This window comes from Argiope bruennichi, chromosome 2, assembly GCF_947563725.1.
Source record: "Argiope bruennichi chromosome 2, qqArgBrue1.1, whole genome shotgun sequence".
Lineage (NCBI taxonomy): Eukaryota > Metazoa > Arthropoda > Arachnida > Araneae > Araneidae > Argiope > Argiope bruennichi.
The window spans coordinates 57,979,673-58,005,193 of NC_079152.1; the positions used below are offsets into that span (position 1 = coordinate 57,979,673).

General features: G+C 24.4%; 1 protein-coding gene across 1 annotated transcript; it reads left to right on the forward strand.

The window, feature by feature from the left end:
- The first annotated feature begins 393 nt into the window (after positions 1-393).
- On the forward strand, positions 394-20,934 carry LOC129961905 (AN1-type zinc finger protein 2A-like). Its single transcript, XM_056075532.1, has 9 exons — positions 394-650; positions 5,181-5,223; positions 5,303-5,486; positions 7,179-7,223; positions 8,902-9,014; positions 10,603-10,747; positions 13,009-13,067; positions 15,628-15,700; positions 20,713-20,934. The coding sequence occupies exons 1-9, from the start codon at positions 596-598 to the stop codon at positions 20,749-20,751; spliced, it is 756 nt and encodes a 251-aa protein (XP_055931507.1). The 5' UTR covers positions 394-595; the 3' UTR covers positions 20,752-20,934.
- Positions 20,935-25,521: the final 4,587 nt, after the last annotated feature.

Here is a 25,521-nt window from a genome sequence, read left to right on the forward strand (position 1 = left end):
AAAAAAAAAAAAAGAACAGTCAAAATTTTTTAGTATTTTAACAAAATTTTCATTAGGAGATGATTTTTTTTTATTGAAAAATTTCTTCAGAAATTGAAAGATATTAATTAAAATTCTTCTAAAACTTTAGCAATCTGTATAATGGAGCACTAACTCAGGACATTACTGATACCAGGAAAGTTTCATTGCTAAGATAAATAATAAACTACATATTATTTAATTAGGTTTTATAGATAAATTTCTAGCTTAGCCACAGAAAATTGTTTCGCATTTCAAACCGAATGGACTTATTAGATTTCGGATATGAATTTGCTCTAGTAAGGCGCAGTTAAAACGAAACCAGTTTTCACACGAACTGTTTTTTCATGTACAACTCAACTCGTCATTGTTGTTTACTAATGAAATGTCATGGCTTTTCGTACAAATTCATCTACGAGTGGTTTCCTGTTTTCTCTAGAATGATTTCAGCATTTTTTATTTCAGATGACGAAATACTTCCAAGCGTTAGGTATTTTAAAGTCATAGCATCTTCGTATTCAGTTAGTTGATTCTAGAGTGACTGTGGTGATAACACATATTGCTTTAAAAATTGAATATGGAATTTCCTCATTTAGGCAATCATTGCCATGAGAAAACTTGTAATAAGTTAGGTAAGTAAATATTTTAATTGTATTTAATATTAATTTATGAATGATTTTCAGTTATCTTATTTCTTAATAAGTGAATTTTAATTTTTAAAAAAATTCGATAATTTTATTCAAATATTTTTTCAATATTTTTACGGACTTCAGTTTTGTGTATTAGAACTTGCATGTTAACTTGGATGAAATATATTCATCATATAAATCTTTTTTTGGATCCGAAAGCTTGTATTTATCATTCTTTTTATGTTTTTACTGTTAATTATTAAATTTTATTTTTTCACATAATCTTCTTTCAAATTTTTAAATTCTTTAAAAATATTGCTTAAAAAATATTTTCAGCTTTAAAAAATATATTCAGAAAAGTTAATCGCAGGTTTCTAATGACTCTGAAATGACAAAATATTTTAATAAGTTTATCCATCTTATTAAAATGAAGTTGTTTTTTCTCCTGTTGAAGAAGTTTTATTTTAGAATGTTTTGGTCATAATTAATCTCGAATAGAATATTGAAGGGTATATTTTCATCTAGAGTATTTTTAAGGATTAGGAGTAAATTTTTTGTCTAAAAGAATTTTAGAATTAATTTTTTCCCTACAAGAATATTTTTAAGGATAAAAATAATGGGTGTTTTTTTAATAGATATACCTTTTTTTTTTTTTTTTTTTTTTTTTCTGACTCAGCGGGGTAATTTTTTGTATTATGGAATGTACAGTTAAAAATATTTTTTGGTTATTCTTAATTTTTCATATATCTTAACTTTACAAACCATATAGTTTTTAAACTTTTATTTAACAAGTGATATTACTGCTATACTAGATTTTTTTAAAAAAAACTTTTGCTTAATAGGTTGGTACAGCTATAATGTCATAAAATTCCTTTTCTATTGTGCTATACCTCATGGGGTCAGGGAATTTTTGCAAGCACTTATTATTATAATTACTATTGGTGTTACTGAGTTTTGTTATTTTACTTTTGGAAGTTTATTCTTTAAAAGGACATTTTTATGATGTATAGGAATGAGTAAGCATACTTTCATTCATAAGTTATATTCAACTTTAAATGTGTTGCTTTCCTTCCCCATGTTGCTTAATTTTTTAGCATCGTAAATGAAAATAAAATATTATAACAAAATGGATAGTAAAGGTCTTTTAAAAAATAGACTGAAAATATTTCATAATAATTAAAAAATGGTGGAGTGAAAGTTTGCAATATCATAATATGTATGCATAGCTAATAATTGATAACTTGGCCTAAGAATGATTTGAAACCTGACATAAATGCAATCTAATTTAACGTCAGAGAATTGAAAACTTTTTAGCTTAACAATATCAGTTTTTTATATTTGAATTTGGTATATTTCTACTAAAACATTTTGGTTAGGGCTTTTTAATAATTTCCTAGTTTTATTATTTATGAAAATTATTTTACCATTTATAGATATCAACAACATTTAGGATCTTAAAATACTGCAGCATAATCTGCAAAAATATGTTTTCAGTTTTTCTATACATTCAAATATTAGACGAAAAACAAATATTAAAGTAGGTTTATTTCTTCAATACATTGAAAAACTACTAAATATTGAAATTGTTCTGCACATATTTTCATTATTATGAAGTTAAACTCCCACATAAATAAGTTATAAATTCTAAATTTTAAACACTTAATTATATGTCAATAAGTTCAATCTAAATAATTAAAAAAAAACATTATATTTTATTGAAAACTTTTTAAGAAAGATGTTGGCCATGAGATGATCTGTACTTAGAAAGAAAAAATGAAATAATTTTTAATTGTAAATGCTAGTATATATGGAGAGAATATTTTGCAGAACAAAGATCTTTCAAAATAAAAAAGCAGTTTTCTTTTTATTATAATATTATTGCATTTATAAGATTATGTTCTAAGTAATAGCTGTAAACAAATTATCAATTACATTGTTTGAGCATAATCATAAATTAATGCTTCTTAACAGTTATATATAAAATTCTTCATAACCTTTAAATGATTTTACTCTGGTTCGTTAATTTTATTTACGATTTAATAAGCTTTTGTATGAGGAATATTAAATTTAAAGAAAAGCAAGCTACCAATTATATTTAAAATGTTATATTTTAAAAAATTCCAATATATAATTGTAATTTTCTGCAGAAAATTAATTTTTAGACATGGATTCTAAGTATTAATAAATAGGGAAAAATGTTACTAGTTATTTATATTACTAAAAATTTTAATATGTTAATACTGAAACATGTAAATTTGTTTTTAATATTAAGAAAAGAAGTGAAACTTTTTTATTGTGAAAATTTTCTGATGCACAAAATGAGAAGTGATTTTTTGTTTAAATGCAAATCTTAATTTATTTTTCATAGATCACTAACTTGTTTATTGAAAATTGGTGAGCTAGAAGTATGAAAATAAAACAAAATTCACACTGTAAAAGTAATAGTTTCATAGTTTCAATCTTCTTTTATTAAGCTTAAAATAACATGAGCATTGCAAAATAATCACATATCAACTTTTTACTTTTATTATTTATATAAATGATTATAAAACTGATGAAGTTTTGTTTAATGTGTCAAATAATCATAAAATGGAAATTTTTTCATATAATTTATTTAATATTATATTTAATTTAATAATTTTTTCCACAAGACTAGTGCATTACCCATTTTAGGGAAAAAATCAAATAAAATTGTTATACAGAGCCACTAGTGTTTAAATGTGGTAAAATCTTAAGAGAGCAACTTGTTTACTATGGAAGGGACAGATGACTAATTAAAGCTATGGATGATTGAAATCTAAGAGGTTATTATCAGCAAATACCATAAGAAGTAGAGAAAAGCATCTTCGAGTTTTTCACATAGTGGACTTGCATTTAGAAGGATTTTTCAAAGTTTGATTTTTGAAAAATAAAAGTTAATGTTTCCGCATAGATAAAAGTGAGCATATGCAATACTATTGCTATGCATTACTATACTAAAATAATGATAGTATTAATTTTAAATAATAGTTTATCTTTAAATACTAACATATTTTACATAACCACCTCAAATTATATTCACTCAGGAATGATTGTTTGATACACTGCCAGAGGCAACTGTGAAACTAGCAAATTCCTAGAAGTTGTAAAAAGTTCAAACTGATTTGATCTTGTTTTTACAATTTTACCAGTTTAAACAGGCTGATATCACTAACATATAACACTGTTCTTACATATTGTTATTAAATTTATATTTAATTATTTCTTTGTTTTCCCACTGTTTCATTAAAAAATTTATTTATTATAAATTATACATCATAATTAGAATAATTATTGTAATTATTAATTTATTATTTAAATTTCATTAAAATCATTATTTTATGAAAAAGAGATCCAATTTTTTATTAACAATGAATCTGTTATCATTCCAAATTTATATTTTTACCTGTGATTTATAATATTTCATATTATTCTTGGGATTAATTTGAAAAATTTTAAATATGTGCTTTTTGAAAAAATTTAAATTTTTAAATTTAATTTTGCGAACTTTTCTTATCTGAATCTATATAGGTTTGCATATCATAGCATACAAAATGTTGTAAAATGTTACCTACCCCAAGCTTTTAATGCAGTTAAGAAAGTTTTTACAGCTTAAAAAAAAACAATGCTATTCTCTGTTTTTTAGCGCCAATTATGAGAACTTTAGAACTCTTTAATTCATAAACGACTGGACATATCTAAGTTAAATTTCATATTTTTCTATCAATAGTACAAATGTGCTAAATTTCAATTAAATCTGAGTTGGTGAAAATAGAAAAGGTTTCTTTCTGCATTGAATTCATATGGAATAACATATATTCTTTCTTTTTGACTTTCTTGCTTGTTGCATATTTTATTTTTTTCATTATATAATAATAGCTGATATGACACAACATTACTGTAGCTAAATAATATAATTAATTAAAAATAGTTTTTATTAGAATTGTCATTTGTTTATATGCCAAATTCTAATATTTAATTAGAAAGAAAACATTATAAAGCTGTAATTGATGAAATTCAGTAATAGCACTAGAAAGAGTTTATTGTATTTGAACTATAGGAAAGGGGAACTCATCAGTAGTTAACAGTTCCCTGAATTAACTTTAAACTTTTAAAGAAAAGCACATCCAAGTGTAGTGTAATACAAGTATGGCTTAGATCTTAGCTTTTTTCTCTCAATTCATGAATCTTGATTGTCCAAATAATACATTTTATTGAACTAGTGACAGATGTAAAGTCTAAATCACATTTCATGATGTATGTTTCAATGAATGGAAAATTTCAAGTTTAAAACTTGAATTATCGAAATCGTATATTTTTATATTGATATTTATTTACAATTCATAAAAATATTTTATATGATATTTCTTCTTAGCTATTTTATTATGTAAAAGACTAGAAAGACTTCTAGAATGATATTGGAATGCTTATTATTATAATTATTTTGTGTATAATTTTTTAATAAATTTTAAGAATAATTTATATTAGATATGAAAGATTCCAATTTTCTTCCAGATTTTCTGCCTATGAAATGTGATGCTTGTTCTAATCTCTTTTGGTATGTAGTATTTTTACTTTTTTTTTTAAAATTATGTAATAGTCAGAATTTGTTTAATTTGAAGATTTCTTTATTTTAGTATTGATCATTTTACCTACAATAAGCATTCATGTGATAATGCCTTCCGAAAAGATGTTCAAGTACCTGTCTGTCCTTTATGCAATAACCCTGTGCCATCCAAAAGAGGTGAACAACCTGATATTGCAGTTAGTCAACATATTGACAGAGATTGCCAGGCTGATCCAGCAATAGCAAAGAGAAAGGTTTGTAATAGAAATGAAACTGCTTGTCTCTATTATCAGAAGCATTGTGAATATTTTTTTATAAGCTAATGCTTATTAAGTGAAATGAGATTTTTAAATGTATGAATCATAAAATTTAAAGCATCTGTTGTCTTTAAAAAAAATTTCAAATTTTTATTGAAGCATTTTTACGGTAGAGTTGACAATCTCGAAACAGAAACCTGCTAAATCTTTGTGAAGAATGATGATGTTGATTGCAAATTGCATCAACAGTTAAGCTTAATGATTACTAAATTCTTGTTAATTTTATAGTATGATTTTTCTTATACTTTTTAGAATTTGGAGCATAAAAAAGGATTTCAGTATTTGTGGATGAATAACTTTTCTTAAAAAGTGTTAGTTTTTGACAAACATAGGATTTTTTTCTTTTTGAAAGTTATTTGGTTCATTTTGTATTTAGTAGAACTTTAATATCATATACTTTTCTTAATTTATCTTTAATCTTATATAATTTTCTTGTGTCTGGCTTCTTCATTTAAACTTGAAAGGGGATGCTTTTCTTATGGAGAAAAAGTTTGGATTTCTTATTTTTAAACAGTTTTTTTATGTATAGAGTTGCATAAGAATAGCTTTTGATTGCATGTTTTACATAATATATTACATTACATATTTATGTTTATTTTTTGTATTTATTTTATAAAATTTTTATATTTAATTTTTCAAGACTTAAACTCTGTTTTTAAAAATTTCGTTGTAGTGTTTTCAACATAATTTTTATTCTAACTATTAATATTATTCATTTTTTTTATTGATCAGAATTATTTTTCGTACTTTTAATCAAGAAATAATTCAAATGCAGTTTTTTTTTTTTTTTTTTTTTTAAATCTCATAAAAGCTATTTGAAATAATTGAAGGAGTTTTCTTCCTTTTAAACAAAATAATAATAATAAGCTAATATATAAACATTTGAAAGGTTTAATGTTGTTCTCAATGTGTATGGATTCTAATTTTCATATATTGAAAAGCTTATCTATTGTATTCTAAAGTAAGTTAAATTGACAATGCGCAAAAAAGTATGCTGATCCACACAGGTTTGTGTTTCTATGTATATTAAAATTAATTTCCAATATATTGGAAGCCAAATCTATTGAATGATGTTTCTGACATTTATAATCCGTATGTTACTGAAATTCTACTTATATAAATTGGAATAAAAAAAAATGATATTGAGTTTTTTTTTCTTAATATTTATTTAAATAGTGAAAAATAATTTCATAATTCACAGAAATCCACCTTGTTTTGTATTTATATTTCATTCATCCTAACTTTTTTGTATTTCTTTGTATTAAAAAAAATACTGGTTAATTACAGTGTAATGCGTAATAGACATAAAAGAAAATATTATATAATTATAATATTAATATATTCTGTAATAAATGAATTTTTTCTGTGTCGTAAGCCACAGAAATGAGAAATAGACCGAAATGGCCATAAAAGAATGAATAAGAAGCTATTATTTTGTTATAAAAACTTTGCATTTGATTTCTAAATTTATTGGATCTATACATTTTATGAAACTCAATTATAATATTTAAATCACCATGTATTCATTTATGTCATATCTTTTTAATGCTTGGTATGTTTAAATGTTACAATTCTAGCTTTCTTTGTTGTGAAGGAACATCAAATATATTTATTTTTTTATTATTTCAGATTTATACCAATAAATGCAATGTGAAAGGCTGCAAGCAAAAAGAGGTAAATAAAAATGATTAATAATAAGGTATTAAATATGTACAATTAAATTGAACAATTTATTTTTGTGCAATGTTTTAACTGTAAGATTATAGACATGATTAGGTTACATATCTCTTCAGTCAGCAGCTATAAGTTGTTAATTTGCATTTTTCTTGACTGCTTGAAGTTCTCAAATGACCCCCCCCCCCTTAAATATTAACTGTCTATGGTATGAATTCATTTTATACTTTTTGAAATTTATTCAATCTTTTATGAAACCAAATTTATGCAACAAAATTAAGTCTATTAATTAATACACCTCTTATTGCTTTGAATGAAAATATTTTCATGTCTGATATCTTTATTTTATATAACATTATTTGTAATTATTTTTTGTATAATATTATAATGTATAAATTTTTTTACTTTGTTTACATTTTAAAAATGCAAAGCAATAAACTAAATAATAATACTGCAAATTAGCAATCTATAAAGGTAATATACATATATAAAGGCATTCACTTTTTTTCAGTGATAGAAAATATAGGTTTAAATTTATTATGGATTATTTGTAATAGGAATATTTGTGTAGGAATTCCTTCCCTTTTTCTTCATGCATTACGAATGGTATATGAGAAAGCATTAATGTTACATTTCTTAATATTGAGGGTTTTTCAGTTTAGTTTTAAAAGTATATAAACTATTTGTGATTAAAAAACTTTCATAAACTTCATGATATTGAGAAAATAAGTGAATAATTTGCATCATTAATATTTCTTTTATGCATTTTGATAGTTCATATTTTTTCAATTTTATTTATTTCTTTAAAGTTTTTTTTTTCTCTTAGAAATAAATCCTTAAAAATAAATCAATGTTCCTCTTAAGTATTAATTTTTATCAAGCACTATTTTTTAAATATTTCTTTTTAAAATTCATATTTAATCAAAGCTAGTATACTTCCTTTGCTAGTATTCTTATACTTCATAATATTTGTGAATAAAAAATATTAGAAAATCTATTCAGTTGTTCATTTCTAAAATATTATATATATATATATATATATATATATATATATATATATATATATATATATATATATATATATATATATATATATATATATATATATATATATATATATATATATATATATATATATATATATAGACATTTTTCCAAATTGGAGTTCTTTTACTACAAACATATTTTTCATTTTACAACTCATAATTACTTCTATTTTTATACATCATACTGCTATGAATTTTTTTTTCTTTTGATTTTCATGGAGGTGCATCAAAAGACTGCATTTGTTCTTTATAATTATCCTTTGAGTGACTTAAATGACTTTTTTCTGTTTTTCACTTTGTGTTAAATTGTAAATAATTCATATATTATTTAAATCCCATGGATTTAAATCATAAAAAGATTTGTTTATATGTCTAAAAATAAGGTTTGTATATTTTAAATGTTATGCTATGTTGTTAAGTATGTATCAGAGCTTAATTATTTGATTAAAATAATTGCCTGGTTATCAGTTTAATATGTGAAGTGCTGGGATAAAGATTCTGCAAATTAAGCACAAAAAACAAAAAATCCGGATCTTCTGTATTATGTTACTTAAATATTGTTTTGTACTAAAGTATGATTTTTAATCAATTAATGCAGATTCTTTTGCTGATTTATTTTTCATTCTAAACAGGTTATTCGCATCACATGTGATATTTGTCATAAGAGCTATTGCTTAAAACATCGACATCCAGCAGATCACAAATGTGATGAACAAAAAAAAGTTACTCCAGCTCAAGCAGCAGGGTATAATTTTTAAAAAATATTATTTTGAATTTTCTTACTTTAAGTGATCAGTTTTGTTAATTAAAGCGTTTTTCATGTCAAAAAGACATATTAATGCTATTTACCTGTAGTTGCTACTATGTAAAAAATGATGCAGTATGAAATGTTATTTTGAAAGAATGTAACTTAATATCCTTGTATATATTAATATAAGAATATATTAGAATATATATTAAATTTGTACACATAGTTACATTTATTGTTTATAGTTTTGCTTTATAATTTAAATAAAGTGTTATTGATACCTTTATTTTCTTATTTAGATTAAATCATCCTTGACAGTTTTTTTTTCACTAAAAAAAGTTTCATTCCAATTTTTGAACCTTTTGCAAATGTTGGATACACATTTTTGTAACTAGTTAGAAATATGCAATAAAACTGCGGCAGAATATTTTTTTTAATAAAATGCTTTTGAGGAAAATTTTATAATCATTATCTTTTACTAACACCAGCACAAACTTTTTGAAGATGCTGTGCATGCTTATTCACTTTTTCGGCAATTTTGAAAGCACCAATTCTTTTCTTCCCTCGATGCTTGTAAATTTTTTTATAGCTATCCTTTGATTTTGAAAACATTAATAGTGAAGATTTACAAATAACAAGTTTTTAATTATAATAAAGATCTGATTAGTGTTTTTATTTTAGTTAGTAAATCTTTTTTTGGCAATTTGTTATGATATAATGAAAGTTTATATTTAAAATCTTTACTTGTGTTTTTGTAACATGTTAATGTGATTAAATGATTTTGTTATATATATATATATATATTGTGAAGCAATCTTATATATTCTTCTTGAAAGTAGTTTCTGATGTTAAAAAAGAGAATCCAAGAGGGTTTCAAACTAATTATTCCAAATTATATTCTTTTTAACATTTTTTTTTTCTTGAAATTATTTGGACTATTGCACTATTATCTATCTATCTCTGAAAGTTATGAAGTAATTTTTCCTGCTATTCTTAGTGTAAAATATGATTAGAATTGATTTTTAAATGCATTTTTATAAATGTTCTAGATCTACTTCTTACATAAAACTTGAGAATTTACACATTAAAAAGAAATGTTAGAATGTTTAAAAAGTTTTAAAAAGAAATGTTAAAAATTATGTCAAATTATTCCAAATTTAACTTTAAATTAATTTATGTGAAAATTTCATAATTATTTATTGTATTGTTTATTATTTTCAATTGTTTTTTTTAAATAATTAGTTATCTTCATTATGATTATGTTAATTTAATTCAGGTATGAATGCTAAATTATTTCTTATTTGTACTCCCCCCTCTTTCTAGATTGCAATATGTGTTGAATTGTTCTTTTGTGTAATCCAGTTTGGATGCTTCTTGCTTTAAGCCTATAATATTATTAAATTTAATAATTTTAGATGTTTAATAAGACTTGCAGCTATATGTCTATCTAAATTATTGCATTATTATAAAATTATTTCAAGCTAAAACTTTGCATTCTTAATTATAAAGTAATATAACCGAATATTAGAGGATTATGTGTAATTTGTATTGAGTTAAGAATTAAGCATAAGTTCATTTATTGCAGGGCTGCAGCTATAGCAAGGATTCAGAATTCCAAAAAATCAAAATTCAGTTGGTTTTCTAGTCAGAGTTGCTCTTCTGATGTAGAAAAAAAGCCTGCAGCATCTTCTCTACCAGAAGTGTCTGTTACTTCAATTCATGGTAGACTGGTATGTTAAAACCAATTTTATAACATATATTTATTTTATAATATTTCAGTATTCTGAAAAGGATATATTAATTCTTGTTGGAAATTAAAAGTGTATATACATTTCAAAAGTGTTCTCAACAATTTGAAAAGTTTTAAAGAGACTTTAATAAAAGTGCACAATTATAAAAATGAGATTAATTAGAAGTATTTAAAATTACTTTTGTGTAGCATTTTATGAAATACTTCAAAGCAGATTGATTTGAAATAGTTATCTGTATATTTAAAATCTTTGACAGAATCAGAGAACCAGAAAGCTGATGACCCCCAACTATGTCATCAATAATCGCTTCTATCATTGCTTTTCACTTTTGAGAGCAATATCAAAACCACTACTTCCCTGTGTATTCTTAATAGAAAATAATCATGACATAGTTCCTTCAGGCCCAAGTGCGGATGTTGCCTATTTTATTTGAAAGTTCATGATATCTAAATGTGTAATTAATGATTGGCTGTCTCTCCCCACTCCCTGTGTCTATATTTTCTGCACATATCATGAAATAAAATCTTTACCAGACACTCCTCAGCCTTAATAACTGGACTAATTTCGCCTATTAATTTTGTTACATTGCACAAATAACTAATAATCAAAATTTCTCTCTATTTTACTAGTATAGCTTGAAGATTGTTCTTTTATTTGGTATGATAAGTTATAGTTATTACAGTTAAATTGGTATTACTAAATTAATGTTATTAGTGTGATGCACAAACAGTTGGTTGTCACATGATGCACTATCGAATTAAAACTTTTGGATACATTTTTTAATGATTTTTTTTCTTGTAGAGGATGTATTTGAACTCTTGTGTTTTACTGACTACTTATAAGGGCATTTGGGGAATTAATGTATAAAATAATTTGGATTAACTTGTTTTATTAAGTTGATATTAATTTCTAACTTTTGTCAATAGTTTTGTTATTCTGTGCAATATATATGTTCATTTTCATAAAAGTAGCACTTCCACTGAAGAAAATATTATTTTAAAGCATACTTTTTAATCCCTGATTACTTTTTTTTTCCTTCCTTCCATAGCATGCCAAATTATATAAAACTTGCAGACCAGCAATTACAATATACGAGCTTAAAATTAAAGTTTAAACTAAACACTTTTGATATTTGTGGAAATATGCATACTTGTGGTAAACGGTTTTTAACTGTACTTGTGTGAAGCATAACATATGTCCCCCCCCCCATAATTTCATAGCTAAAATATGCAGGACGACTTACATAAAAATTATAAGTTGCAAATTATTATTGTTGTTGTTTGGAACAGATGACATCAAATAGCTTTTTTCATTAATTCCTGTCTAATGTTTTAAACACTCCTCTTGAATTGAATCTTTGTTTAAAATGCAAATTCAAGCATAGGTTTTACATGGTTGAAATTCAAGATCAATTTACCTTTGTAAAAAAAAAAAAAAAAAAAAAAAAAATTGTATATATTATAGTATTCATATTTTTTATGATTGTATATTTTTTATATTCTTATATATTTTATGGGTATGTTGGGGACATTAAAAAATAAAGTACATTTATTTTTTAAATGATTTAGATCTGAATATTTAGAATTTTTCAAATTAATTTGAATATTTTATTGTAATATATTTAATTTTTTTTTCCAATATATTCTATAATTTGTGAATTCAGTTTTTTTTCTTCGTAAAGTTTGATAAAAAGTTAAAAAAACAAACAAAAAAACAATCTAGATGAATTTGAATTCAGGATTTTGTGATTTTCATGACTAAGTAAACATTATAAAATAATGGGAAAAACAAAACAAAAACATAAATAATAAATAACTATAACAAATTTATTTTTAATAAGTCAATATCGGTATGAAAAAGGATAGCCTGTAATTCTTTTAAATTAATGGAGAGTGTGATTAATTTAGAAATTAAAAATTTGGACCATTATTTCAAGTTCTTAATTTTTATTCATAATTTTTTTTTTCTGAAAAGAAATTTCTCAACTCATGAATTTATATTAATGTCTTACATAAATTGTTATTAATGGAAATATTGACCCTTTTTACTTGTAAACAACAAAGACTTTTTTTTTGTGATGAGAATCTCTTAAAAATTTAATAGTGTGTATTTGTATTTTAAAGAGAAGGAAAGAGGCTTTAAAATCTTTCTTTTTTTTTTATTGTAGCAGAAATAATATTTTGATATTTATAGACAGCTCTAACCTCTGCTATTTTATAATTGATGCAAATATGTTTTAGTCTGAAGATGAAGCCTTAGCCCTTGCCCTACAACAATCATTGAATGAAACCAGACCTAGGTAAGTTCTTGACTTTTTATATTTTAAAATTTGATTGAAATAAAATACTCATTTATAAAAGTAGTATAATAGGATATTTTTAGCCACTTTTTGAAAATAGGATATACATATCTATAACCAAACATGCAATATAATTTCAAAAAGTCCAAATTTTCCTATTTCTTTTTTAAAAAAGAAGAAAGAAACTATTTGAAAAAGAAAAGAAAGCCTCCCCAAGTTACATTTTAATAATGTTTTTCAAAATCTGCCAGTTTTTTTTTTTTAATATGACCATAATTATTTTCTATTCTTACTTTTAATTAATACCCCCTCTTAAAAAAAATTTTAAGAGGGGGTATTATTTGGGAATTTGTGGAGAAAAAAGATTGGTGATTTATAATTTTTTTATGGTAATGAATCATTTTTTTACATAATATAAAATATTTTTAATTATTGCTTACTATTATTGGCAAACAGCTATATTATGCTATTATGCATTTTTAATTTTCTCTTTTGGTATTATTATTAATAACAATAAAAATTTGAATTGCCATTTAAAATGAAAACTGTTCTAATATTTTATTTACAAAAATGTGAAATTATATCTGATAAATAAGTAATAGTAGAAAAAATTATAGAACAATTTAGAAATTTACTTTTATTTTTGTGTTGGCATTTGCTCAGTTTTCAGTATCAGTTAGTGTTTCAAAAAAGTAATTAAATTTTATGTTAATGTTTAGTCTTAAAATTTTACATTTTCATCTTTAATAGAATTTGCATAAACTGATTTAATTTGTTCAAAATGTATTAAAATTTATGTATTTCTAGAATTCTGCTATCATATCCAAACCAAAATGAAAGAAAGTATTCAGAAATTAATTCAGAAATGTGAACTAATAATATACACACCTAAAAACTGTTTAAAATTGAAAAACTAAGAATGAACAAAATTGCTGAATTTGTAGTAATTCCATGCCTGTGTTTAAAAATACTTATTTTAAAAAGTTTTATCAAACATTTTGATGAATGTTATATCAAATGTTGATATATAAATAACGTGGAATGTTGTAACTCAAACATTTGAATTTACCATTATTCGAATTTTTCTTTGTTTGCTTAATTTCTTATTAATATAACTTTAAAATAATGTCAATAATTTGAATTTAATTTTAGTTCATTCAAAGTCAAAACTAAAAACTTTAAAAAAAAGTGTATTTTTTTAATTTTTTCCATGAGTTAAATATATCCATCTCTTGTTTTGCCATCATTACTGTGTGATTTTTTTAAACCTTTAATTGTTTAAAAATTAAAATTGGCTACTGTTCAATGAAATCAATTAAAAAGCAATAAAAGTTTCTCACTTTTTAAAAATGAACACAGTAATAGTAAGTTGCCACTGTTTATTTTAAAGTTTTATCAAATAGCTAGCTGATATATCCGTCAATATTTTGGATAAAGTTACTTTTTTTACTTATGAAAAATTGTTCATTTACTATTCTCAAAAACTTTATTAAAACTTTGATTATGCTTCAGTGTTTATGAGTACAATTTGAAATACTTATAATATAGCAAATATTTCAAGGTCAACAAAGGTCAAAGTTAGTACATATAAATTCAGTTGATGAAAGCTACTTGATGACTTATTTTATGCTGGAAAATAAATGTATATTTAATATTAGCATTTGAAAGAATCCTGATGAATTAATAAACAAGTACTTTTTAAACTGCTTATTTTTGATCAAAAGATTATTTGGTATACATGAAATTACTGTTGCTAAAGAATTTTAATATATTTTAGTTTTTTGAAAAATTACATATTGTCTTAAATAATTTTTAATAAAAGCTGAAAATTCATTTTTTTTCAATGAATTATTAATAGTTATTGATGGATGATGTAATAGTTAGTTAAAAACTGTGCATAGGTTTTAAATATACATTTGCATCATGAGATATGAAAACATCTTTTTTAATTATAAATTTCTATCTGTATCAAACATTAAAGTCTAATAGTGAAATTAAAAAAAGATTTCAATATCCATATGGTAATTTCAATCTTATTTAAATACTTCTTTCCTGTGTTTTGACTTTCATTCATTGAAAAAATTTTGAATGTTCTTAATTAATAACAAACTATTTAACTGTTAATTATCAATTGTTTTATGGACAAAAAAGAAAGAAAAAAACACTTCTGTTTTATTTATATAGATTGATGTATGGTGGGAAATAATAATTATTTTAATAGTTAATGTTACTCTTTCTATAATAAAGTTGCCTATTTATTTATTGAAATTACTTTTAAAATTGTTTATAATTAAAAATAAAAACTTGATTGCCATTTTCTTCTTTTTTTTTTAGTTTTAAAAGTTGCCTTTTCTAGCTGTCTATTTTTTGCTAATTTGAATTGTTGGAAATATAATTTTTATCCCATCAGCTTCAATTTAATAAAATTCTTTTCATTTTAGACATTTAGTTTGGTGTAAGAAATTAATCCTATATGTTCATTGAATGAACTTCTGATTTATTTTTAATGATTGAAATAAAACATTATGTGAAATTTGACTTTGTGCTTTGCTTTTTTCAGAAGCATACAAGAGGAGGAAGATCGACTTTTAGCACAATCTTTGGCTAATTGTGATCAAAGAAGAGTTCTTCAAGTAAGTTTTCATTTTAAATGTTAACAAAATTGAAGCTTTTTTTGGTGTATATAATATATTAAAAGTGTTGAGTTAATTTTACTGTCTTAACATTTTAGTAGTTTTTTAATGGGTTATTTGCCAGTATTTAAAAATTAGCTATGAAATAAATTTTTATTGAAATATTAGTAAATAAATGCTATGATCTGCAAGAAATTTATAAAATTTAGTAAATTTATTGTAATAACATATTTTTTTATTGCATTATATTTATTTTTATTTGTAATTTTTTCAAAAGAATTTTAAAGTTTTAAACTGAAAGAAGAAACTTTTACTTGTTAGAATGACTCATTGAAAGATAATATAGAGCAAATATTAGTTATCAGAATTTCACCATTGTATTTAATATTATGTAAGTTAAAATACTGCCATTGTTGCATGTGATAAACAGTTTTTATTTTACAAAATGTCCCATTTCTTTCAAATACAAACTTACAATTTGTTGGTAATCATTTATTAAATTGTTGGAAAAATATTTCTTGCTTTTAATATTATGCATTTTCACTCCATTTGTATCTCTTTGTCCATATTCAACATAAAATTTATTACTTTCTATCATTCCTCTCATTCCACAAATGAAAAAATTAATCTTTGTTGAAAATTAGCATTTTTCTTTTTCTTGAGTAGAGATGATGACATTGATAAAATACTGAATTGGAGATGATCCCCCCCCCCAATATACTCGTATCGCACTTCGTATAAAAATTCCAATAAAATTATTATTTTAAAAAAGTGTTACAATTTTTTTATCTCTTTAAAAATGATGTTAAATGAAAAAAAAAAAAAATTTGGTTATTTATATGTATAAAAAGTAAAATATTTCGAAACTCATTTTTCATTTTATTGATTAAAATTGTAAAATTAATTCATCAGGAATTAATGTATTAATATCTGATTTAATTTAGAAGAATTACCTTAATAACAATATTTTCCATTAAATATTAGATATTAACTAGGTAGGTTCTGGTAACTGAGAAAATTGTACTTTTTTTATTGTTTTGCAGTTTTATATTATATAACCTGGCATGTACAAAGAAACTAAATTGACATGCAGTGCATCCTAACCAAGATGAAAACTTCTTTCCGTGCATGCTGTTGTTAAATGTGTTCAGTACAATGTTTTTTCCTGCAGTTGAGAATTGTTAACAGCGTTACACATGCCATTTTCTGCAATGCATGTTTAAATTCTGATTTTATTGGAGAATGTCTGATATTAACATGCATCAATTAATGCCACTTGCATTATATTGAAGTATTGTTTGCAATTATGCTTGCCCGCTTTCCTTCATTTCCAGTAGAGTTATGGGAAAAATATAAATCACACATGGCTGAAGATATTTTCTGTTGAATATGCAAGGAAAGTTGAAATTATGAACATGGATTTCTCAGCAGAAATCTGCAATGAAGTACTGAAAATGATTAAAGATTTATGCTTAGAAATTTCTTACGAAGTTTTCATTCAGTAGTTAATGTCGCTATCAAATCAATATGTTGCTTCTTCATTCATTGCAGAATTGCATCACAAACAAAATTATTGCATAGGTGAGCTTTTGTCATATGTGCTGTCAAATATTCCTAAACTAAAGTTTGAGAAAAAAAGGCATTTACGATCAAATAACTCAAACTGTGAACAAGAATGCTGGAGAAATCTTAGATTTGCTAGAAGAAACTGATAAAACTTTCCTTATTAGACTGATTCTGGTAACAATTTGATCCCGGAATGACATAGCTTTAGTTCTTTGTTCATTCAATTTTGAAATTGCTGTTAAACATGTTATTCATCAAAACTGCCATATACAACATTTTCAAAGCATCTGACATATGAACATTATTGTTCGGAATGAACACACAATGAAAGTTTTTTTTTTTGTACATTAATATTGTTGGTTGATCATTGCATGATTTGCATGGAAACATCAGAGCATTTCGGAATGCATTGATATTGCTTGCAGGCTGCAAATGATCAATCAGGGCTGAGACATTTTCATATCCATTGCTAGAAATTAGAAATGAAAAGGTGATGGTTGATCTGACTTCAGAACAAATGTTATTCCTTCATGATTTCTGTAATTTAGTAAAAGAATTGAGTAAAAAAGTATTTCCCTATAGTCAAACCAATTATATGTATCATAATTGGCTGAGTGAATGAACTATTCTTATGGCCCAGAACCAAGATATCTATGAACATAATAATATATTCAGTCTAACATTCAAAGTGAGGCAATCACATACAGGTTCATTAATGTTAGGAAAGAAGATAAAGCAGCCAATTATCTAACAAATTTTTTAATTCATTGATGTGCCAGGGATGTCACCAGAATGCCGCAATTGAAAATTGGTGTGCCAATTATCATGTTATGAAATATCAACCAACCAAAGCTTTGCTGTGGAAAGAGTAATGAACTTCACCTAAGAGTAGGAACTTCTTAAATGGTGAAAATGTATACATTGGAGCAATTATTTTAAAATTATAATTACTTAAAAAATTAAAAGAAATTTTGGTATTTTCCCTTGATAACTTCCAAAAATGCTATTGCATAAAAATGATTTTACTTTGTTTCAAAATTTAAAAGATCATCTTTTTAATGATACCAATTTAATAGTCATTCAAATTTATTCTAAATTATGATAGTTTTTGAAAAATATTTTTTTCCTGATTTCCAACAATAGTTTGCATTGTGGCCTTGAAATTCAAATAATTTTCGTTGTTTTATGAAATATTTAATCGCATGATTTTCTACTGTTGTTGAAAGCTAGAGAAGTGGGATTTTGTTTAAATGAAGGGAAGTTTCAATATTGCAAAGTTAGATGAATTGTATATTTATATTTTTCATAATGATATGATACTATGGAACTGTTTCCATTGTGCATACAATAAGAAAAATTTAAGTAAGACAGTTAAAATAACATGGCATTAATGTCAGACAATTTAAAGGAATGTATGTACCTGAAGTTATATCTAAATGATTTATCTGAAATCAAATAAGAAGTTATAGTACCTTGAAAGACAATGCACAGCAAGATCACTTGGATGTTTGTATGTATTTAATGAGACTGTAATGCCATGGGACTTGATTCTGTTAGGAAAATTTGCTTTCATAATGGACAAAACAGGCTTAAGACTATTAAATCAACATGATTTTAATACCTATCACAATATCATGCTTACTCATACTTAGCTGAGGCATAATGTTTACAATTAGAAATCAAACATGAAATCTTTGAATATCAAGATAAGTGTAAGAGATTTAGATGAAATGAAACACAAAATTTATACTGTAAGATCGGCAACATGCCAAAAGTATTTAGTATTGAAATAAATTATAAAATGTGATTGTTTTGCTGAGGTTTTGTATAACTCCATTTCTGTCTTTAAAAAGAGATAAACAAACTGCATATTAATGAACTGTATATTCTGAAAAAGATTTTCTTACTATGAGAAATGTATAAATTTTTAGGAGATTGGTAGACTGTCATAATTTAGCAATTCAGATCAAAAATTGGAGAATATAATTATAATTTAAGATTTGATATAAACTTGCAAAATTATCTGTTTGGTTTTGTTAATATATAAAAAAATACTATGAATATAACATACTTCTTTAACTCATCTTGCTTCTATATTATTTAATTCTCAATTTTTTATATATATCTAGAAATATGTATTATCTTAATATTCTAACTTAATGGACATAACATAGGACCTTTAGAACATCATTCTCAATTTTTGAACTAGGATTGCGATCACTGTTATTTATACATAATGATACTCTAGTAAAAACTCTTTGTATACTGAAAATGTTGAGAGAAAATGCATAAATAAATAATAAAAAAAATCATAAGAGTAATAGAATAATTAAAATTTTTACTATAACTTCAACAATTTTAATCTAGACCATTGGTATTTGAATCTTTCTAAAACCAATTTTGTGTTTCCAGCAATGAGAAATAATAATTCCACTAATACAGTAAAAGAATTTAAATATTGTAATGTGGAATTAAATATGTTAGAAGTGTGTATATATCAATCAAATGTCTCATTTAAATTACAAAAATATTTAACATTCTATTTCAAAACTGCTTTCTGACATTTATTTATTTGCCGTATTGTGAAAGATGATTTAATGTATTCAATTTGGTTTTCAACAATATTCAGTCTGAAATGAGTCTTTAAGAAGCATTAGATAATATTTGCAATGTGGAATTGAAATAGTGTGAATTTGAAAAACCATAGAGTAAATTAAAAATAATTTTCTACTAATACTAAAATAATTTTCTTGATATTTTCTTTTTTGAATTCATATTCAATCACGAAATTCATTTTATTATTCGATAATTTTTCTGAATATTTTCATTTTTGTTCTTTTTCTTTCTGGCTCTTGATTGCATTTGATACAGCACTAAATTTTACATGTCTTCCAGCTTTCATATGAAAATATTAAGTTAATCAGAAATGACCATATTCCTCACAATATAACCCCCTAAAAAAAAGAGACCTATGATATCCCTGTTTGCTATTATCAAGCTTTAAAATTGATAACCCATTCATTGTGATATTTATAAGCAATAAATTTAAAGATTTATCCAAGCATTAAATAATTATATATATCAAAGGCACATGTATACTTTTAAATTTCCATATTTGTATAGATTAGAGCATTAGCATGCAGTGTTATTTGAAACTGTATCTATATAGTATACAAGCAGACGTACATTGGAATTGTGTCTTAAGTGTTAAAATATAATGAGCTGTATTTTTTCATTTGGATTTTAAAATTAAGAAAATCTTGGTGGTTGTGCAATGTTATTGCTTAAGTAGTGATATAAATCGTAATTATTTGCTTCCAAGTCAAGAAATTTTATGTCTGTTTATAAAACTACAAAGAACATGTACTATTAAAAGTATTACATATTCAATGATGAAATATATAATTTATCATTTTAAAACTAAAATGCAATTCTTTTGTTTTCAGAATCAAGAGAATAGAGACAAGAATTGTATTCTATCTTAGCATCAAAATGAAGCATCTGTTCATTCATTGTAGTTTTTCACTTAGAATGAAAATTATCAATGCACTTAATTCTTTTATTCTCATATTTTATGCAGTATATTTTTTGTATAAAGCTTTGGAAAAATATTTAATAGATGTATTTATATCAGTATAATAAAGTTCTAATTTTTATTCTAAAAAAAATCTTATCTATTTTGTTCATATCACTGAATGAACTGTGATATTTCAAAATACAAGAAAAAAACTGTTATGAAATTTTATCTCATTTCATTAAAACCCTTTATTTATTTTGGCTTTGATTATAATATATTTGTGGTATGGCATTCTTTCCTTAATGGTCATTTAGTTAATAATGTGTAAATATTGAAAATTTTTTTTTGTCTCCGAATAGTTCCCAAAAAGAAAATTTTATAAATGTGATAATATACTATATTTAAATTTTTGAAACTATTTGTTATAACTAAACTTTACAGAATTGCTTATTTTTTTTTTTTTTTTTTTTTGCTAATTTATGTAAGCTTGTTAAAATATTAAAATAATAATAATAATTGTGGAAAATTGAAATTTTCAAGGTGGAAATTCAAATATTATTGTATTTTAAGGTATTTAATAATAAAACAATTGAACAGTTCCACATTAAAATGTTTACTTGAGTTTACACAAACTGTATACATTTTACACTCCAGGTTAAAAATGTTTTGCTCTCATATTCCTTTTCAACAAGACATAAATACATATTCATACCGAAAAAACTAATAAAACAAATTCATTTCTCACATCCTTAATGCTAATTTTTTTTCCACTAGTACTCTAAATATTCATATTGTACAAGACATGAATGGACTATCTTGCTACAAGAGAGCAGGTTCCAATAAAAAAAGTGCTATTTACAACATCCTTTAATATTTATCAAATAACAGTTGCTACATCACATAACCACATTTTTGCAGAAGTCTATTACATTTATAAACAAAAAGATACTGACCATTGAAGCTTGGGCTGGCTAACACTACAGGTAGCATAGCCCCTATAACAAGGCTTCTTAAACCACGAGTTGTAACTCAATGGGATTATGTAACTGAATCTGAAATCAAAGCTCATGAATTAATTTCTGTTTATCATTATCACTACATTCTTTAGCATTTACTTAAATTCTTTATTTTTTAATAAGAAATTTTTCTTTAAGGTCAAAAACATTTTTTTTTATTAAATTTGAATCATTGTTGAGAATGGAAGTTTAAGAAGCCCCATCTTAAAAGAATGTGTGTGCAATCCAGACATAGTTTCTGTAGCTGAACAGTAAACTACATGTAATGAAATTCACACACTTCCATGTGAAAAGATTTTTCTCTGTGTGAAGCTCTAGTCGTAATTTTCAGAAGAAATAATAATTATCAAATTAAAAAAACACGTGTTGTTGAAGTAGTACATAAAATGTGTATTTAATTAATTTTTATATTAAATATTGAAACAGATTTTTTTAAATATAATTATAAAGTTCATGTTAATTGTGTAATATTTATGAATATATATTTTTAAATTTTATTTTTAATATGCCCTTATTTCAGCCTTAAAATGCTGTTAATGTATATTTTAGAGACAAAATTGAAAAATATTAAAATTTTCGGAATATAATTCAGAGAGGTAATACAAAATCATTTGATTTTTAATTCTTTACAGATCTATTTCTAACTTCTCACACCTTCCAAAAAGATATTCATGTTAGAATCATCTAAAGTTTTAGCACAATATACGTTTCCGATGGTAATGAAGCATGCAGTTCAACAAATTTATGTGAGCATAATATTACACAATTCCAAACTTCCTTTTCTGTTTGCATATATATTTATATTCAATAACTTACAAGTTTGGTGTACATTTCTTATTATATAGAAGTCACAAACATCAATTTCAATCACTCAAAAATTGAAAAAAAAAATAAAAATGTACAAAGATTGTTAACACATGGGCTCTTTAATGATATTCATATCAAGATATGTAATAGTAAGGGTGAACATGTGATACGTATATTAGCAATAAAAATTGTTTGTAAACATGCACTGTACACATCAAACATAGGAATTGCATTTTTTTTCAAGCCTATAAAAGTACATTTTTTAAATGCAAAATGAAATTTCATATTCATAATTTCAGCGAAATTTCTAATTATTTACATTAATGGACATTACAATTGATACAAACCACTCAATTTTTTTTAATGATTCTCTAGTTAATACCTAATTTAACCACACCACGGATGCTAAATCGCCAAAGTCAAAAAACAAAATGACAAGTTTTTCACAGGCCAGAGACCTTGAGTGGCGAATTGCCATCCTTGGCGAGGTGAAGAGGTTTCTTAAACTAGATTTCAATCGATTCTTTTACAAAATATTGTTTTTTTAAATATAGATAGAAAAAAAAAAATGGTACTTGCGTATTAACCACTTAACAACGATTAAACGCTCCATTCCATAAAAAAAGAAAAAAAAAAGCCAAAGATGTCACGATTATTGCAATCAGCGAATAACTGACAAACATACACAAACAAAAGATGTCATGTTATTTCTTTAACGCTATCAGATTTTAGCTATCACTGATATGCGGTTTATGCACAAGTATCAAAAAATTTAACATATAGATAAATATGAAAGTTTAATACACATTTTTAAAAAATATATAGATAAATATGAACACTCTTGAAATATTATAAAAAGGACCTAAATTTAAAAGCAAATAAATAAAATGCAATGATTTTTTTTTTGATTGAAATCTACTTTAATGTGTTTGTTTGCATCAAGAATGCTGACAATCTTGGGTCCCAAACTAATAGATTAGCAACTCAAGAAGGCAAAATAAATCAGCAATGGAGGGAGTAGAATTATGTTCCCTGCCATATTAGTGGCAAACTCAAAGAACATATTAAAGTAGTTCAACCTTGTTTTTCTGCTGAATATCAAAACATGTTCTGCATTTGTTAAAAAGATAAGACTTCAAATTAGGTTGCAGTTTCTCGCCGCGCATTAAAAAATGTACGCCATTCGTCTTTATATATAAAGTTAAAAAAAAAAAAAAAACTGCCAAAAATTTGTGATCGCATTTTAAGTCTAAACACTTAAAATATTAATTATGTTAATTTATATCTATACCAATCAGTAATGAGTCCAGGTGACACTGAAAAAGACAATTCAGATCTTTACAGTACATTTGTGTATTAAAAAAACGAGAAGTATATTGACAAAAATAATTATGGCAATTCTTCAGTTAATATCGGTCTGTGATAAAAATTGAAACAAACCAATTAACAAAAAGTAATAAAACATATTTAAAAAAGTCTTAAGTTCCATTTACATGACAAAATTCATATTGTGGTTACTATTTTTTAATGCAAATAAAGCAGGAAAATATTGTGAGAAAAATTATTTTATATTATATTCATTTTTGCTGAAGAAAGAAATAAGATATATTTGCTGCCTTATATGCGAAGTAGGCAATTTCAAAAAAGGCATCCAGGACAAAGGTGGAAATCTCGCGAAAACCGCATGGAAGTGAAGGACGATACACAAAAACTTCTGGCGAAAACATATTTAACGTCACACTCAAAACAGTTCCAATGATAGTGAACTGCATCTGTACAGGTTTTGCATACCGGGAGCCCACGGTTCTCCCAAAAGTGATGCTCTTCCCTTGCTGGGAGAGAAACATTGCATAGTTTGAAGATTAAATATACACGCATTCAATATAATTTTTAGGCAGTGGATATCGCTTCCGCTACTATCATTAAGAATGCATTTACTTATTATAACTCAAATCAGTTTACAACAATTAGAAAAATTAACCCTTGTTAAATTAAGCTTTCAACTTTAAAGTATTTTTAATTAATTTTTTTTCTCTTTTTCCTCAAGTTTTTAAAGTGTAATAGATAGCTTTGCTTTTTTTCTGCAATATAACTTAGTTCTTTTCATTTTTAGGATTATTTTAGTAATTAATTTTTGATGGTATTGAATTTTTCATGCATTGAAACGTCATCTTTTGAAATTTGCTAAAGAATAAGTTATTTCTCGACTTAAGAATATTTTACTTATGAAAACGATTCTTAGTTTCTTTAAAAGCATTTTTACGATTTTATTTTTCAAATACATTTCTTTTTTTATTTCTGAGAAAAAAAATATTTCATAAAAATATTTTTTAGCTTTTTATGTCTTGAAATAGTCTAAAATAGAAATTGCTTATGCTTTTTCCTACTGTGATATTTGGAATTGAATTTAAAGTAAATCTTTTTATTATAAAATACATACAATTAAAATTTAAATACTGTACAAAATTTAATTAAAAGCCGGAAAGCGATACAACCTTGAGAATTTCCTACAATTAAAATTGGAAACCACATTACAATCCTAGCAACTCATTATATACTGAGCTGTGTCTGTACAATTTGCATACCAGGGGCAGAAGGCTGCCCCAAAAGTGATTCGCTTCTCTGCAAGAGAAAACGACATTGCATAGATTCAAGTGCTCTAAAATTCTCTGGATAAATATATACAAAGTTTATATTTTTATAAATATATACAAATGTTACAGAATGAGCGATATATGGTGAAAATGATAAGAATTAAGTTTTCAATGTAATTCATTTAACGCGTAACTTATCCACTCATTTATTTAAAGAAAATAATATATTTTTATATGAATCGATAGAAAAAAATTGACATATAATGGACGTTATATAACTGAATTAATAATGAAAATAAGAAACAAATTTAATTTCATAAT

Excerpts from the sequence above, each read along its gene's own strand:
- LOC129961905 (XM_056075532.1), top strand. The coding sequence starts at position 596 with ATGGAATTTCCTCATTTAGGCAATCATTGCCATGAGAAAACTTGTAAT. Across the intron at positions 651-5,180 it reads GAAAACTTGTAATAAGTTAG|ATTTTCTGCCTATGAAATGT; the intron begins GTAAGTAAATAT and ends ATTTTCTTCCAG. Across the intron at positions 5,224-5,302 it reads GCTTGTTCTAATCTCTTTTG|TATTGATCATTTTACCTACA; the intron begins GTATGTAGTATT and ends TCTTTATTTTAG.